Source organism: Chamaea fasciata, unplaced genomic scaffold (genome assembly GCF_029207755.1).
Source record: "Chamaea fasciata isolate MVZ Bird 193981 ecotype frontalis unplaced genomic scaffold, bChaFas1.0.hap1 SCAF_12, whole genome shotgun sequence".
In the NCBI taxonomy this organism is placed as follows: Eukaryota; Metazoa; Chordata; class Aves; order Passeriformes; family Sylviidae; genus Chamaea; species Chamaea fasciata.
The window spans coordinates 8,304,223-8,319,714 of NW_027094097.1; the positions used below are offsets into that span (position 1 = coordinate 8,304,223).

Consider the following 15,492-nt stretch of genomic DNA (forward strand, 5'->3'; position numbering starts at 1 on the left):
CTAGCTCGTGGCAAGGAGGACAAGATGCGGCTTGGCTTGGCTTTGCTGTGAGATGTGATTGGGGATTGAGTAGTGGTTGGGTTGTACACCTATGAAAGAACACAGAGCCATTGAAGTGCTCAACACAGTTCCCATAACCCATCATAAACCCCTGAAGTTCCTCTGTTTTCCCCCATGAGTTTTGCCCTGCTGGAGAAGGAAACCCTGAAAGGCAAGAGCTTGGTGAAAGAGGGGCTCAGCCCTTGGGTGTCCTGACCTACTGCTAGGCTTCTCTGTGCCTCATTTGTTTAAAAGGCTTTTAAGCACTTCCATCTATTTTCCATGTACTCCAGCAGAAAGAACTGGGCTCCCACTCACTTTTCTTTGAGCAGCAACTGAGAGGAAAATGCACATGCCTCAACTGTCATCTCAAACACAGAAAACTCACCCCAATTTACCTGAATATAGATGGGTGATTAGAAGAAGCAGCTAAATAATTCCTTGAGGTAGGCTTTTGTGAGGGTCTGGAATCTGGTGAACAGCAGTGTGTAAGCTCTGTTGAAAGAAATGATTTGCTGCTGTTTGTTTTACTTAAAGCAGTGCTTGGTCAGGCGCAGGATTCAGTGTGGGAATGTTCAATGCTTGCAAGGGGTGCTGGGTGTGCTGGCTCTGGGGACAGAGGTGGTCAGGTCTGGGGACATGGCCCTGGTGGGTCATGAATTTCTCTAGAGCTGCCTCTGAGAGGGTCTGGCTGCTGCATGTGGGAAAGGCCATTTAGAGCCTGTGGCTACTCCAGAACTCCAGGGAAACCTCCAAGTTTCTGGGTCTGAGCTCTCCTGCTTTGGTGCCTTTCTGGGTTTGAAATTAGACTGGGAGCACCTCCTCAGGTGTGGAGTAGGAAATGAAATTATTTAGTGCCATTTTGTCCAGAGGACTTACTGCAATTTTGTCGAGAAGACTTATTGCCTCCACTGCAAGTCTAAATCTTGACCCATGAAGCTGAGCACAGGAGTATCTCAAAGAAATACCCTCACAATATAGAATTACAGGGTCAGAAATATTTTCCAGCTGAGCACTGTGGTTAGTGCTGTAGCCACAGATGCTGCAACACCCTACCTGGAATCGCTGACTATTCACTGAATAGGGACTTTTTGGAGGAGGCATAAGGGTTCGGGGGCAAGTTTTATTTACTAGCAACAAATTTGTTCTCTTCTGCCCTCACAAAGGTCTGCTAAAATCTGCTGTGAGTGTAGAGAGGCTGTGGGGGGAAAGAACATGGATACAGTCTTTTTAGACATAAAATCCCTGCAAGTGAGGTTTGTGTTGGAGCCCGGGGGACTGACCTACCCCCACCCCAAAACTCCCCCCTTGCTCTTGGGGCAGGATCCCCCGCGGGTCCCCCCGCGGACCCGCCCGCTGCCCGCCGAGCGGCTGTGGGAGGAGGAGAAGGAGGAGGAGGAGAAGGAGGGGAAGTCCCGGCGGCGGGATGAGGCCGGGCTGAGCGATGTGCGAGCAGGCAGCGCGGTACTGCCGGGCCGGGGTGCAGAAGCTGCTGCGGAAGCCGGCGCCGGCGCTGCGCGGGCTGGACGGGCTGCTGCGCTGGGCGGCGGGCAGGATGGGCGACAAGGGCCTCGCCGAGCGGGAGCTGCTCGCCCCGGGCGCCGCCGCCGCCCAGAGGAAGGGCACCTCCGTCATCCTCGATGTGAGTGCTCCCTGCATCCCGCATCCCGGCTCCTGCCTCCCCCCGCCCGCGTCCCGCGCCGCCTCGGGAGCGGGGATGTTCCTCCCGTCCTGCGCTCCCCGGACCGGCCGGGCACGGGCTGGAGCCCGGCTCTTGCAATCCCCAGCTGGGTGGGCGTGGGTGTCCCGCATCCTCTTGCCCGTGTCCCGCACCCACTCAAGCCCCTCGGGATCGCCGTTATTTCCCGGGTCCAGCATCTCCTGGACCAGCGGAGCAAGAGGCTGCAGCCCGGCTTCTCAGCTTACCTGGATGCTGCACGGGCACGGGGAGCACCCCGGATCCCCCACCCCGCCAGGGACTTGGCATCAGGGGTATTCCTCGAATCCTGCATCCCCGGCCGGCTGGGGATGGGATGCAGCGCAGGTCCTGCATCTCCCGGGCTGGTCGGGTGTAGGGGTGCCCAGATTTAACGAGCCCTTTCCAGATCCCGTGCCCCTGGACTGCCCGGGGTAGGGGTTGCAGCCCGGATCTTGCCCCCACTTGTCCCGGTGCTGCACCTCCTGGATTGTCGGGGCAGCCTGGGTCCCCTGTCCCCTCGCCCTGCACTCCCTGGGACAGCTGGGGAAAAGGTGCACCACGGTTCTGCATCTTCTGCCCTCGGCTGGGCATGGGGTGGATACTGCTGGGTTCTGCACCTCCTCTCCTGAGCCCTGCACCGTTTTTGCTTTTTACCGGATGGGCATGGAGATGTGGCTTGTATCCTTCTCCTTGCCAGGATTCTGAACTCTCTGGGCTGGCTGGGCATTGGGGTGCCCTGTTTCCTGCACCCCCTGGAAGGGCTGAGTGTGGGTGTGCACGCCGGGTTCTGCAGCCTTTTTCCCAGGTCCTGCATCCCCTCGACCAGCTGGGATGAGGATGCACTGTAGGTCCTTAATCCTGGTTTGGGGGGGCTGGTAGGGATGCGCTCAGTGCCTCGATTGCTGTATTTATAGACTTTCTGATTAGGGAGCTAACGAGGCTGTTTGCACTTAAATGAATTGGGAGAATGGGGTGGAATCAGCCGGAGTGCAAATGGTGTAATTACAGCCTTTCTGCAGCGTCTAGTAATTAAACACACAGATCCTCTGTTTTGCTATCTCCTAGCTTAAAAGAAAAAAAAAAAAAGTAGTGAATGCAAAAATAAACTACTGAGGCATTGGCTGTAGTAAAGGATAACTCATGCTCTCCTTGGAGATAGGCTAGCAGTAGTAGCTCTTCCAGGCAAGCCCTTTCATTTTGTAAATCATTTGCTGAACCCGTAGGCATTGGCGTGGGCTGAAGAGTCCAAAACTCATTCCATCTCCGAGCACCCTGAGCTGAAAGGCATTTTGGTTCCCTGAGGAACCATTGTCTCTAGTGGGCTGCCAAAAGTAGCTCAGAGAGCAGAGCACTTGATGGATGATCCTGCCCGGTGGAAGGGGCTGGCAGGTGGGCAGCTGCAGGCTGGGGGAATGAGCTTCTCCAGGAGAAACAAAAGAACAAGTCCAACTCACACCCTTATGTCTTTTAAATTAAAGTGTTTAGGGGAGAATTCCTGGGTTTGGGGGAGGTTTTTCTATTTTTGTTGGACTGTTTTGATATTGGCTTGTTTTGATTTTTAATCTGCCCTGAAATTGCCAAAATTTTACAATAATTTGGAATCTGAGTTTCAAGCACAAATGCAATTAGGAAGCAACATTAATTTTATGTAAGAGGTTTCTTGAGTTAGAAGTGTTTTGCCACCAAAATGGTATCTCATCCATTCAATTTTACTATCTTTATTTTTTTCCCACTTTGAGGTTTGAGCTTAGGAAAAGAGCCGTGAACTTTCAGAATGGGAAACACAGTACAGCATTGTATTATTTCAGTGGGAAGTACAATAGAGCTGGGTGTGCAGCTCCTGATCATTTTTCTCTCTCACAATGGTACTGGGAGCCCTTTCTCACCTGCTGAAAGTAGAAATGGATTCTGGAAATGTAAGATTTGAAGGCTTAGGGTTTTGGGGGTTTTTTCCCTCCTTCCTTAGAACTTGATTTTCTCCTTTTTCTCCAGTCACAATAGCAAAGCCAATTGAAGCTGTGGCTTCGCAGTAATGGGCTCTTCAAGTGCACTGCAAGACCCCCCTTTCATACAAAGGCTTTAAACAGGGGGAACAGGTATTTAGCTTAATTTTCACACATTAGCATGAAAGTAACAAGCATCCCACTGAATGCTCAGGGATGATAACCTGTTTTCCATTTAACTCCTTCACATTTTTGCTGATGGATGTGCTGGGGAAGCAGCGAGTCCCAGCCGTGCAGCAGTGCTGCTTCTCCGTGGGGGAGGATGAAGTAAAAGACCTGTAAGATTTTATGTTTAGCTAACACGTTTTCATGAGCTGGTGTTCTCTGTAGGCAGTTTCTTGGGGGCTGGGGGAGGAGGGGAAAGCTTGGGCTTGGTTATGAATTAGATAAAATTGCTCTGATACTAATAGTTCCTTAGTCACTTCTTCTTCCTCTTCTGGCTTTCTTTTAATTCATCCATCCCCAATGTTCTTGTTCTGACTCCTCCACGAGAGTATCTGGTGTGTCAGAACAAACTTCCCTGTGCTCTTTCTACCAAAGAAACACAACTGTGCTGTTGTGGGACAAAACTGAGGGCTGAAGAGGAACAAAACACAACAAAGGGGTAAGATGTCTTCTGCCATCAGCCTGGTTACTGCCACTTGGAGGATGAATCTTAACTTTGGGCTGGCTTCAGTGTTTTTATTTTGTTTTGCCTCTGGCCTTTTAGGCAAAGGATTTTAAAAGGTTGAATAATGTTTATTAGTTCAGCTTGAATTAATGAATGAATGCTCAGCTCTTACAACATTGGTCAAACCATCAAAAGGGGTTGAGATTGAGCAAAGGGGTCTGTCCCCATCCTGTGCCCGCCCTTGGGTGCGTTCTCTGGGTCTGCTCCGGCTGCAGGAGGCCAAGGCTCAGGGCTGGCAGCATGTGCAATCTGCAGCAGGTATTCCCACTCACACCACAAGCTGTGGATGCACACAGGATGTCTAATGCTTTCTGCACCCACAACAACAAACCCCCTTTAAGCACAAACTGTCACAGTGCTGCTCCAACCCACAAGAGGAGATGGCGGCATTTCCAGTCAAGAGCAAATCCTCAATGTCACAATGCCTAGGAAAAGGAGGATAAAATATGCGGTGTATATTCTCTGTGGGTAAGCCAGTGTGAGATTGTATTTGCTGAGTGTGAATGAGTGCATGTGCAATGCAGAGCTGAGGTGGATGGCTCTCAAGGTGTAGGAAACGTCTAGGAAATGTCTAGGCAGGTGTTGTTCTTCAGAGCTGGCTGATCCACTGTCCTTGTTCATCTCTTCCTGCCCTCCTGTCACTGCCAGGACCCTGTTTTGGCAGCAGAGGTGTGAACTCCAGAGCGTGTGAGGCCTGGTCAGTCTCAGCAGCTGCAGGGGAAGATGATCCATCTGGTACATGGCTCATCTCCTGCTTGGCATCTAAAAAAAAGGATCAGCCTTGGTTAGGAATGAGCATCCCCATGGCAGGACCAGGAGCCCCAAGCAGTACCGGACTCCCTGCCTCATTTCTTGCCAATGGGGACTAAGTGCATTGATTTTTGGCTTTATTTTAAACACTTCTGAAGAGCACAGTTCCATTCATTTCAGGTCAAATGAAGCTTTCTGTTTTATCTACCTTGTCTTTTGCTGAAAACTAATTTTGACCCCTATCTGATTTTTTATTCTTTGACAGAAAGATAATCTCAAATCCATCTCTCATTCTTATGGCTCCTCTTGCAACCTCACTTCTGTGGCCACATCTGGTTTGTGCTTCTTCAGCCCCATGGGATTGAGTGAGGTGCCTGGATGAAATACACAGAGAATTTGGGTCGTGCCAATGGTGCATTTCCAAATGCAGATCCAGAACTGCCAGTTTTCCAACCATTCTGTCAATGACATGATTTCCAGTGCAGCCCTTAATAGCAAGGCTCTTGCAGCCCCAAGAATCCCAGGAATCCCTTCTCACTCCTCTTTTGTTTTGACCATTTTCCTTCTGTTTTCATTTTGTTTGTTGGGGGTTTTTTTTTCAAGGTTGGTTCATTCCCCTTTTGTCCTTGTTTACCTTCTCACTGTGAGTGAACTGGGAGGGCTATTTTCCTCCTCCTTATTCCTCCCTTTGTGAAATCCATGGTTTGATATCGTTCCCTTGAGCTGTACCTGTAGGCACAGCTGGAGAGGAGGGCCAGGGCAGGCCAGGCTCTCTTTGCTCAGGAACTGCTCACTGCAAGGTACACAATCACACAGGAGGGTCCATCCGTTCTCCTCTGATCTTCAGGGCTTTGGAAGTGGGCGCTTGAAATGAAGCTGAACAGAAAAGTAACTTCTGGTGCTGAACGTCAGCAGGTCAGAACATCAGATGCAACTCTTACCTTTCTCATGCAACTTTAATTTGGGACAGCTAGGTAAAGTCTAAAGAGAAGGTAAGAGTGAAAGCAGAGGTTGGGACATCATGTCAGCTGCTCTTCTCTTGGGGAGGAAGGGAAAAAGACAAAGGATCTGCTTTGAAGTGGGAAAATGCCCAGAGAACTGGAGCTCTGCAGCAGCCTTGTTTTGTGGGGAATGCCTGCAGATGGGACAGTATTTCTATACCAGTGGCATATCCCTCACTGGAACAGCAAAATAAAACCTCTCTCCTTGCATGAGGAATGCTCATTAGCCTGAGGATGTCTAAAGACATAGTCCAAAGTGACAAAGATTCAGGTCATTATTTTCTCACATTTTCACCAGAAAGAGCAACAGAGGCTGAAGGAGAGGAAATTTCTACTGGTGCCTCAGGTTTGAGAACTAAAGGCCATACCTGATTTAAAACCTTGTCTGAACTCCAAAGGAAGTGTCAAGACTTGTAGGAGAGGAACAGAAAGCCAGAAGAGGAATGTAGGACCATAGTATGAGGATCAATAATTTTTTTAGGTCTTTTTTGGGTCTCTGGATGCCTTCTGGTCCCTAGGCCTTCCTCATACATGAGACGTGATTATGTTTGTCTTTGATTCTGCACCCCGATTATGATGGAAAACAAAATTTCAGCTCAGCTGCATTCTATTTTAAATCAACATCATATTAACCTGGTGAAGAGATTATAAACTCCACAAACCTGCAATAATTCTTGGGCTTCTTAGGGGATTGCTATTGTGAGTGTAATAAAATTCGTGAGAAAACTTTCATTAAGCAGCCTAAGTGTGGCATGTTCTCACCCAGGAGCTTTGAGAAGGCAGAACTAAATGTTTAAATTTGAAGCCATCATTTTTTTTTCAAGTTTATTATTACCACCAGGGTTTTGAATCGCTTACTTCTGGCAGTCAAATATCCATAGTAGCCATTTGAGAGTATAGCAAAAACATATATTTAGAGAAAACCTATTGGAAATCTTGACTAAAGTTCTTTGCTCTAGAGAAAATATTGTTTATATTCATCTAAACCGCTGGTAAACGGGTTAAGTAAGCCACAGACAGCAAACTGTACGCATTGCCTGTATAAATGCTATGAAATGGGTTAATGCCCATATTGTGGGCATCCTGTGGGCTCACCGTGTGACTTAGCCTGTGCTTCAGGAATTTTTCTTAACAGCTTCAAAGCGCAGCTGCTGGGGGAGACGGTCGCTGTGGTACTTGGAGTGGATAATCTCTCATTTACCGACTGAAACCCGCGCAGCGCCCCGATGGAGAGCGGGGGGCGATGGAGCGGAAAGAGCATCCCCGGCCAGGCCGTGCGGCGGCGGCTCCGCGCAGCCCTCGCCCAGGGGATGCTCCCCGGCCCGCTGCGGGCACAGGAAGCCAATTGCTGCCGAGGGCCTGGCAGGACAGGGCCCTTCTCCATCCATATTTCATTGCCTCCTCTCTCGCTGACCCCCCGGGCTGCTGCCTTGGCTCTGTCTGAGTGACTTTGCTGCTGAGTGAGGATGTCAGCGCTGGAGCTGCTGGGAGCCGCAGAGCGGCTGCGGGGCGGACGGGCTTTGCAGCCTCTGCCGTGGAGATGACGCAGCATCCTCACCTGTATTCCCTTCTTCTGGAGCTGGGGGGAGCTGTCATTGCCCCCAGCTCCCTGGGAGCCTGGCACCATTATGGGTTTGCTCTCTGGTCCATAGGGAAGCTGTGAGATCCCCAGGTCTTACACCTTTCCCTTATGGAAATCCCACCACCTCCTTTCCCACAGTGGAACAACTAATCCAAGACCTGAGCAGAGGGCGTCCCTGGGCTGTGTGGGGGAGGGCACTCTGCTGAGCTAGAACATAAATCCTGGGTCTTCACAGCAGCAGCATTTTTGGCAGCACTGCCAAGCTATCACAGACTGTATTACATCTTTATCAGCCTCCCGATGCTCATTCCAGTGTTCATACCTTGATGCAGTGCCTGCCTGTGCTGACAGATGACTTTGTCTTACATTGTTTTTTCCCTCCGGGTGTCCCAGTTTAATTTTTTTTTTAATGTGTGCAAATCTTAGGTGGTTCAATTTAGTTGAAGGAATAAATCCTGCTCATTAGCAATAAAAAAGCCAGGCAGCTTGGTCCTGTAAAATAAACTTTGGTAAGTAACACAGCCGAACTGATCTTTCATCAACGCATTCATTTACAAATAGTCATACTTTAGGGAGTACCTGGGAGAGTTAAAGCCCTAAAATATTCACTTACTGAAGCTGGATATAAATACTTCAATCTCTAAACATTTCTTCCATTTCTTAATTCTTTTTTCCAAAGTTGCTCCAAGTATTCCTTGGATAGTAAACAGCTCCATGGAGCAGAGCACTGCAGGTTGAGCCTTTCTCCCATCTTAATCTACATTTTACCTGTTGGTTTTGCCTTCCCATTCTCCCTCTGCCAGCTGTCCTTAGTGGGATGATCTCCCATGGCACCTTAAGACAGGCATTGCTCCTTCTGTGTTAGGCTGGCTGTAATACCTTGGTTTCAAAGCAGTGGGAAGAGCAACAGAAGGATGTATTGACAAAACAAAAAGCCCAGAAATAATCAGCATCAGGAAGAGACATGCCTCATCTGGAGGTGTTCATGGGGAATGAGAATTTGGGGTGTCCAAGCCATGAAAAGAGAAATATTTCATACAGTGGGCAGGGCACACTGAGCACAGGTGAGGGATGTGAGCTGAAGCCATGCAGTTTGCTGGGGTCCTGCTGGGATTTATTCCTTCTTCCCATAGACAAGCCGTTGCTGCGTGGCCTTTCAAAACCCATTTTTAACTTCAACAAAACCTGTAAATGTAGATAGAGATAGGATTTTCCCTCCCAAAGTTTCTAATTACTCTAAAAACTGGAGGTCAGCACCAGAGGAGTCTTGATGTGGTCACAAGCTGTAATCCTTGTAGGCAGTTTCTGTGGCTCCCAACACTTTGGTTTGGCTCAGGCAGAGGAGTTTTGCCTCTGCTGAAGTTCACCAGAAAATCCTGCTTTGACTCTGCCCCAGGCTGCACAGCCTCACAAGGACTCTGGACAAAAGAATGATTAATGTTCCTTAATTAAGCCATATTCAGTGAAATAGCGTATTCTGCAATTCAATTTGTCTCTTGGGGTTCTTGTTTTGTGCAGCAGTTTCTCTTCTGATATTTTATTTTTTTTAATGGTTTTGTGACCCAGAAAATATGAGATTCTATTTTATGGCTGACTCTGATCTGTCTTGCTGGTGCTTTTATTCCCTCCTCAGGGAAATTTCTTTGTACAACTAAAATCTCTGCTCCTGCTCAAATTAACAGGGTCAGGCCTGAAGAGATGATGAGAATATTTTACCGTTTCTGCCCATGTTAATTTTTTGGTAATTTATGGCCAACCTGTGCTAGCGGCCATTTTTGGCAGGAGCCTGTAAGTTTCCAGCCTTTGCACAAGCCTTTTGCTATAAATTGCATTTTGTTGGCAAGGACAGTACAGCAAAATAGCACAGCCCTGGAGAAGTAGATGAAGGATGTAACTTAGGGATGCAGAAGTCATGCAAAACACAAGCAGGACACCAGCTCAGCTCTGCAGGGGTGACAAAGTAGAAATTATGGAAAACAAAGATATTTGGCTTACTGAAAAGGAGGGGTCAAGGAACAGCCACATTAAAGGGACACCAGATGTTGAAGATGGACCCCAAAGATCCATAAGAGGATTTCTGATTAGGGGTGTGACTATGTGAAATAAAGTAATACATACTCATCAAGTAAGTGGGGATAGCTAATGAATGTGTAATCAGATTTTGGTATCAGTATTAGGGGAATATTCCTCAGATGACACCAGTGAGAAAAATAGCAGTTGTTTCTGCTCTCTTTCTCCCTGGCAATTTCTACAGTACTACACATTATTGCAATTATTTCCCTCTGAAATGGCTATTTGATTCCTCTCTGTGGGCTATTCCTCCACACTGTAGTTTTAAGTCTAAATATAAACTCCTTCCCACGCAGGAGACTTGCTTTAAAAAAAATGTTGTAAATACATTTTTTTTTTCAGAAGTGCAGGGCTGTGAAACTTGGTTTCAGAGATTTTATTGACTCCAGAGAAATTGTCTGGACTGGTTGCATGGCTGTTGTAATTTTTTTTAGTGTGTATTTTTCTGGTGTTGGATTCATGGTTTCAGCTTTCTTAAATAAGGGAGGTGCTGGAAGTGCTGAAAGCATTTCTACCAGTTATTCCAGTTATGTTGCCATGGGGGAGATGAGCTGAGTCTTGGGGAGGCTGAGCTCAGTAAAGCCTGAATTGGGTCTTGAGGGGCTAGAGCACTTGAACCTGCCCTGTGTGGGGGGCTGAACGTGGTCCTGGTGCAAAGGGCTTCACCTCCCCATGCTGGACAACACAGTAAACACATTTCTCTCTCTCTTTCTATTCCAGATTTTCAGAAGAGCTGACAAAAATGGTAAGTCTATGAACTCATACTTCACATTTCTTGCTTGGACTATTGTAAGTATTACCATTTTTCCTGACAGTAAGTAACATCCAAGTGTTTAAATGTTGTTCAGTTTACTGGGTGAGACGCTGATACACTCAGAACATCAGAAAAGGTTTTGTTATTAGTTTTTGGAAAAGATATTCTTAGAGCAGAAATGATACCGGTATGCAAGTTGACATGGCAGAATCCACCAAATTAAGAGCAATTTCACCGAAAACAATATAAAAAATAAATCACAGGTAAGTGATAAGTGAGGATCCACCCCTTGGTAATCTTGAAGTAGCTTTGCAAAACAGACCTAACTTGTGAATGCTGGCAGTTTGGTTCCTGAGGGACGGGACCCACACATCAAAGAGCAACACACATTGATCTGTGTTTTCAGTCTGTGCCTGTGGAAAGCTGAACACCTGCACTGAGCACAGCCAGGTCTTTATATTTGGAATAACGTGGATGAGTCTTCATTAAATGACTTGGAAAGAGAGAACTGGTGTAACAAGCTTAAGGAAAGAAGTGTCAGTGGGCCAAATACCAGGATCTTTCCACACCCTGAAAAGCAGTTTTATTTTTGCTCCTAGATAAAATCCCAAGAGCTGGTATCTATTCTTTCCCTGTTGTACAAGAAAAGAATTAAATATGCATCAAAACTCTGAGTGTTTGCAGAAGCACATGTGGGAGGGTTGTGCAGAGGAGCACAGAGGAGAGTTTGGTTGTTCTCTTCCAGTTTTAAAAGGGAGATACCTGATTTCTGCTGGTGCTCACAGATGCATATCCTCACTGCCCTGGGTAAGGGGTGTGCCATCAGCTGGCCCATAAATAATCAGTAAATGCCATCTAACTGTGAGCACTTGGTCATGGCAACTGACAGAGTAGTGAGATATTGAAGTTTGTTGCTTAGAAAAGCTGAGTAGTTGTGTGATGCAAGGAGTGCGGAGAGGGGAAAAATGAGTTTATGCTCTTGGCACCAGACTGACTGACTTCAGAGAGAGTGCTGGGCAGGTATTTGAACTGTGCCAAGGGTTCAGCAGAGGCTGCACCTGCAGGGGGTGAGGAGACCAACGCCACTGAGCACAGGCAGAAAAGGTAATTTGTCCTGCCTCTCCTAACCCTCAATGGGCACTGCAGAGAGAGAATCTGGGTTTCTGAAGGACGGCCAGATGCTCCTTGATGAAGGAGCTATCTCCATCTCTGCTTCCACTCTTGTTGCTTGCTGTGCAGGGGACCTACAGCTACTGTGTTTGGGCAGCACGATGGGTGCTCTCCAAGGCACTAATGCTGCCCCTCCCTTTTCACGGAGGACAGGCTGGCACAAAGCAGCCTGGAGGTAAGTGGCAGCTCGACTCCCCAGGCTGGCTCCTGCAAGGTGGCACACTGGAGCACGTGTCAGTCTGGGCATCCCTGCTCTCCGGTCCCAGGAGCAGGGCTGTCTCGGAGCCTGGGGCTGTCCTCTGAAGGATGTACATCCTCCAGTGGTTCTCCTTTCGTTTATTTAGGTGCTGCTTTTGTCCTGACACAACACTTGCTAGCCATGATGACCAGTTTCACCAGCCATTCATATTTGATGAGCGCTGGATAACAGAGTTTGCCACACATTATAATTAGCTCAGTGTGTTCCTCTGCAGCCTTTTGGGATCACAGCTCCCCACAGCCCCTCTCCAGCCTCCTGCAGCTCACAGCAGCTGCTGCAGGAGATGTGCAAGAATATTTCCATTAGTACAGCCTCTCTGAAAGCTAGGGCTCAGAGGTTTCCAGAGCCAGAGGTAATATCTTTGTATTTCCTATCCCTAAGGATCTCTTTTTCACAATTTTCCCTTTGACATTCTGGACTTTAATTTATTGATTTGTTGAAATTCAGCCTATTCATGGCTTCACCTGTTACAGCTCTGAGGAACAGTGGAAACGTCAGCCTGCTGCTTTTATGTCTCACAGCAGGTGCTGTGCACAGCCCTCTGAGAAAAAATGAAAATCTCACACTTCATTTTTGTGAGAATCCCAAGATGGGGCCTTGAGCTCTGGACAGACTGTTAAAAACACAAGTCCACAGATTGCTAAAATATTTTACTCTGTTAACATGCTTCTGTGGTCTCCACAGCTGCAGAGGTTCCTGTCTAGCAGGGACTTGGACCTTCCAATGAACCTGCTGAGATGGATCATTACCCAGTGCTGTGTGATGGTGGCACACTGGGGACACAGCTCCCAGGGCAGGGAGTGCTGGCAGCTTTACCCAGAACTGGCAGCCCTTGCTTTCCCCAGCTGTGCTAAAGCCACTCTTACAGACCTGTGTAGGAACCCCATGGAAACAGGGCAGGGGAAAATCTGAACAAAACTTTGGCTCTTGACATCTGGTTTAACTGCAACATCTCATCTAACTTTTTCCATACAGAGATCAGATGGTTAGATGATTACCTAAAAGGCAAGAGAAGGGATTGTAAGATTAAGTAGTCTCATTTAATGTGCAGTCAAGAGGTCATAAATTTGGAAATCTTTTCAGCATCTTGATTTTTTCCCTCCCAGCCTGGTAAAAATGACATATATTGTGTTAAAGCAGAGTGGCGGGTTCAGACATGGTAACTATGGAGCCTGATAGCATGAATTTAAGAGCATCTCCCTCCTCTCCCTTTCTTCCAAACTTTCTCCCATAAATTGTTAATTCATGTAAAATTGGATGTTCCTCCTGCAAGATGCTAAACCACGTTGCTGCCCCTGCCATGTTCAGGTACTTGTATTTAGGTGATTTGATTCAGTGCCTACATGTACTAAAAGATGCTAATGAAGCAGCTCCAGCTTGTTAAAAGGCATCTCGGTCTCCTGCTCCAGAGAAGTGAGATTCTGTCTATAACATGAGCTAACGACCTTTTCCTCAGTGATAATATCAAGCTGTTTTATAACTATCTACATGATAAGCTCAGAAAATGGTCTGTAAAAGACACCTGGAAATGATGAGAACATTGGAGATAACTGGATAAACTGACAAATGGTCTGATAAAGGGAGAAGGGATGGAGTGTAACCTGAGAGTGAATAACTCAGTTAGCTCTAGGCGTGCTTTGCAGGGGCATGGCTGTTAGTCATTCAAAATAATCTTTTTCTTTTGTGTAGGAGTGTTTTTCCTTTCTCTGCTAATAAATCCACCTACTGTCTTGTAATCCTCCCAGTCCCAGTAAACAATAGTTAATCATTTAATTGGCGTGTGCTGGGAAAACGGAGGCATCTTGTTTTAGGCTGGTGCAGTAGAGCTGTCAATCATCTGAGTTATCTACTGTGTACTTAATCCTCTCATTAGAAAGCTGCTAATCAATTAAATAGCCCAGGATTCTCTTTGAAAGATTAAAAGAGTTCTATTTTGACAGAACAGCCTAACTGCTAACAATTCATTATAGATATGCATCTTCCCAAAAACGGATGTTTTATCTGGAAATCTCCAACTCACTGCAACCACCCAGCCCCCATGCCTTGAGTGTAGCTAAATGCAGAATGCATCCAGCTTTAATCTTTGGTTTGGTTTGGTGGGGTTTGCTGTAATTATTAGATCCTGCTCATGGAAATGGCCATCAGTCTGACCCATCCACGGGCATGACTTCCCAGGCAATGCGCTCTAAGGTGCTTTCCCCTGGACCCCGGCCCTGGAAGAGGAGAGATGCAAAAGGAAATATGCCAAAAACTTGGCACATGGTTATAAAACACCTAAAGAAAATGGCAGGAGGAGCTGTCAGTGGTGCAGTGTTTCACCTGATAGTGACCAGTGATGAGTTAGTATTGTGGTTCCGTCAACCTGGCATCTTCCTACTGCTGCTGTTCTTGTGAATTCTGTACCAAGAATGAGCCCAAACCATTCTGGTTCTCCCTTCAAATTATATCTAGAGAAGGTGTGGATGGGAATGAAGCTATTCAGCACATGCTGTCCTGAATAGCTTCTGTTATCAAAAATGAAATGCAATGAAGTGTGAAGAAATCCAGAGTCCAATTGCTGAGGAGAGGCTTCAGTTTTCAGTTGATCTGAATGATCGGCTGAAGGCCTGTAGAGGACGTAGCAGAGCTAATAAAGGGGGGAAAAAGGAAACATGAATGAAGCAGAAATTGGTGTTTGGAAAGGGATTTTTGGTTAAGAGCCATGAGGGCAGTGGCATTGTGCCCATTCCTATCCCAGTAGGGCTTGTCCTTTAAATAGCTGCTCACAGATATCTGTTAGTCACTTAAGAGCTCATTAAATGAGATTTATGCTGCTATTCTGTGTAAGAAAAGGTCTGCACATCCCAGTGTTACAAGTCTCGTAGCAAATTACTCCACAGACCACGGGGGCTCACAGAGAGCTCCCGACAAGAGGGGAACAATAACAGCTTTGCACATCAGCGTCACAACAAACTAGCCAAGGAGCCTGGTCAGCTGCCAGGGGGTTGTGCCCTTGTGAGGAGAGTGAGCTCTGCTGCTCACACACGAACTGGCAGTGCTGCTCTGCCTGGTGGCTTTGTGGCTGTGATGCCGCTGCTGACACCCTGGTATGGGGACCTCACAGGCTCCAAAATCTGGAAAAAGGCAGAGAAACAAAACCGAGCAAATGAAAAGCTTCAGGCACATCTCTCAGCCCCAGCCTGAGATGTTCAAGAACTCAAGTTCTTCATAATGTTCAAGAAGGCATGTCATAAGTGTCACCTGAGTAGAAATCAGTCTTGTTAAACAGCAGTACACAAAGGAAGAGGGTGAGGTTTCCCCCATGGATCGTGTTTCTTGATGAAAGGATGGTGGTGGGAGGGCAGGGAGTCCCAGGCCTTCAGCAAGGGGAGAAGGCTGAATGAATCCTGGTGTGGTGGGTCTCCAAAGGAACACATGGGTGAAGCTACTAGCAATTTCCAGCCCTTCACAAATGCTGTGTGCCTGTCCTCAGTGTCCTGTTTGCAGGCAGAGACA

At 47.3% G+C, this 15,492-nt stretch overlaps 1 protein-coding gene and 1 long non-coding RNA gene across 2 annotated transcripts in view; both read left to right on the top strand.

Annotated features, from left to right (window-relative positions):
- Window positions 1-1,427: 1,427 nt before the first annotated feature.
- The window catches only part of NECAB2 (N-terminal EF-hand calcium binding protein 2), a 71,755-nt gene continuing 57,690 nt past the window's right edge, over window positions 1,428-15,492 (top strand). Inside the window, exons 1-2 of the mRNA XM_066194593.1 lie at window positions 1,428-1,681; window positions 10,535-10,559. Coding sequence (XP_066050690.1) covers window positions 1,484-1,681; window positions 10,535-10,559 — 223 coding nt within the window. The 5' untranslated portion in view covers window positions 1,428-1,483. The remainder of the gene's footprint in view (window positions 1,682-10,534; window positions 10,560-15,492) is intronic.
- LOC136295876 (uncharacterized) lies at window positions 11,455-13,597 on the top strand. The gene is made up of 3 exons (XR_010722820.1): window positions 11,455-11,672; window positions 11,808-11,913; window positions 12,083-13,597. It is a non-coding gene; the product is annotated as an uncharacterized lncRNA (long non-coding RNA).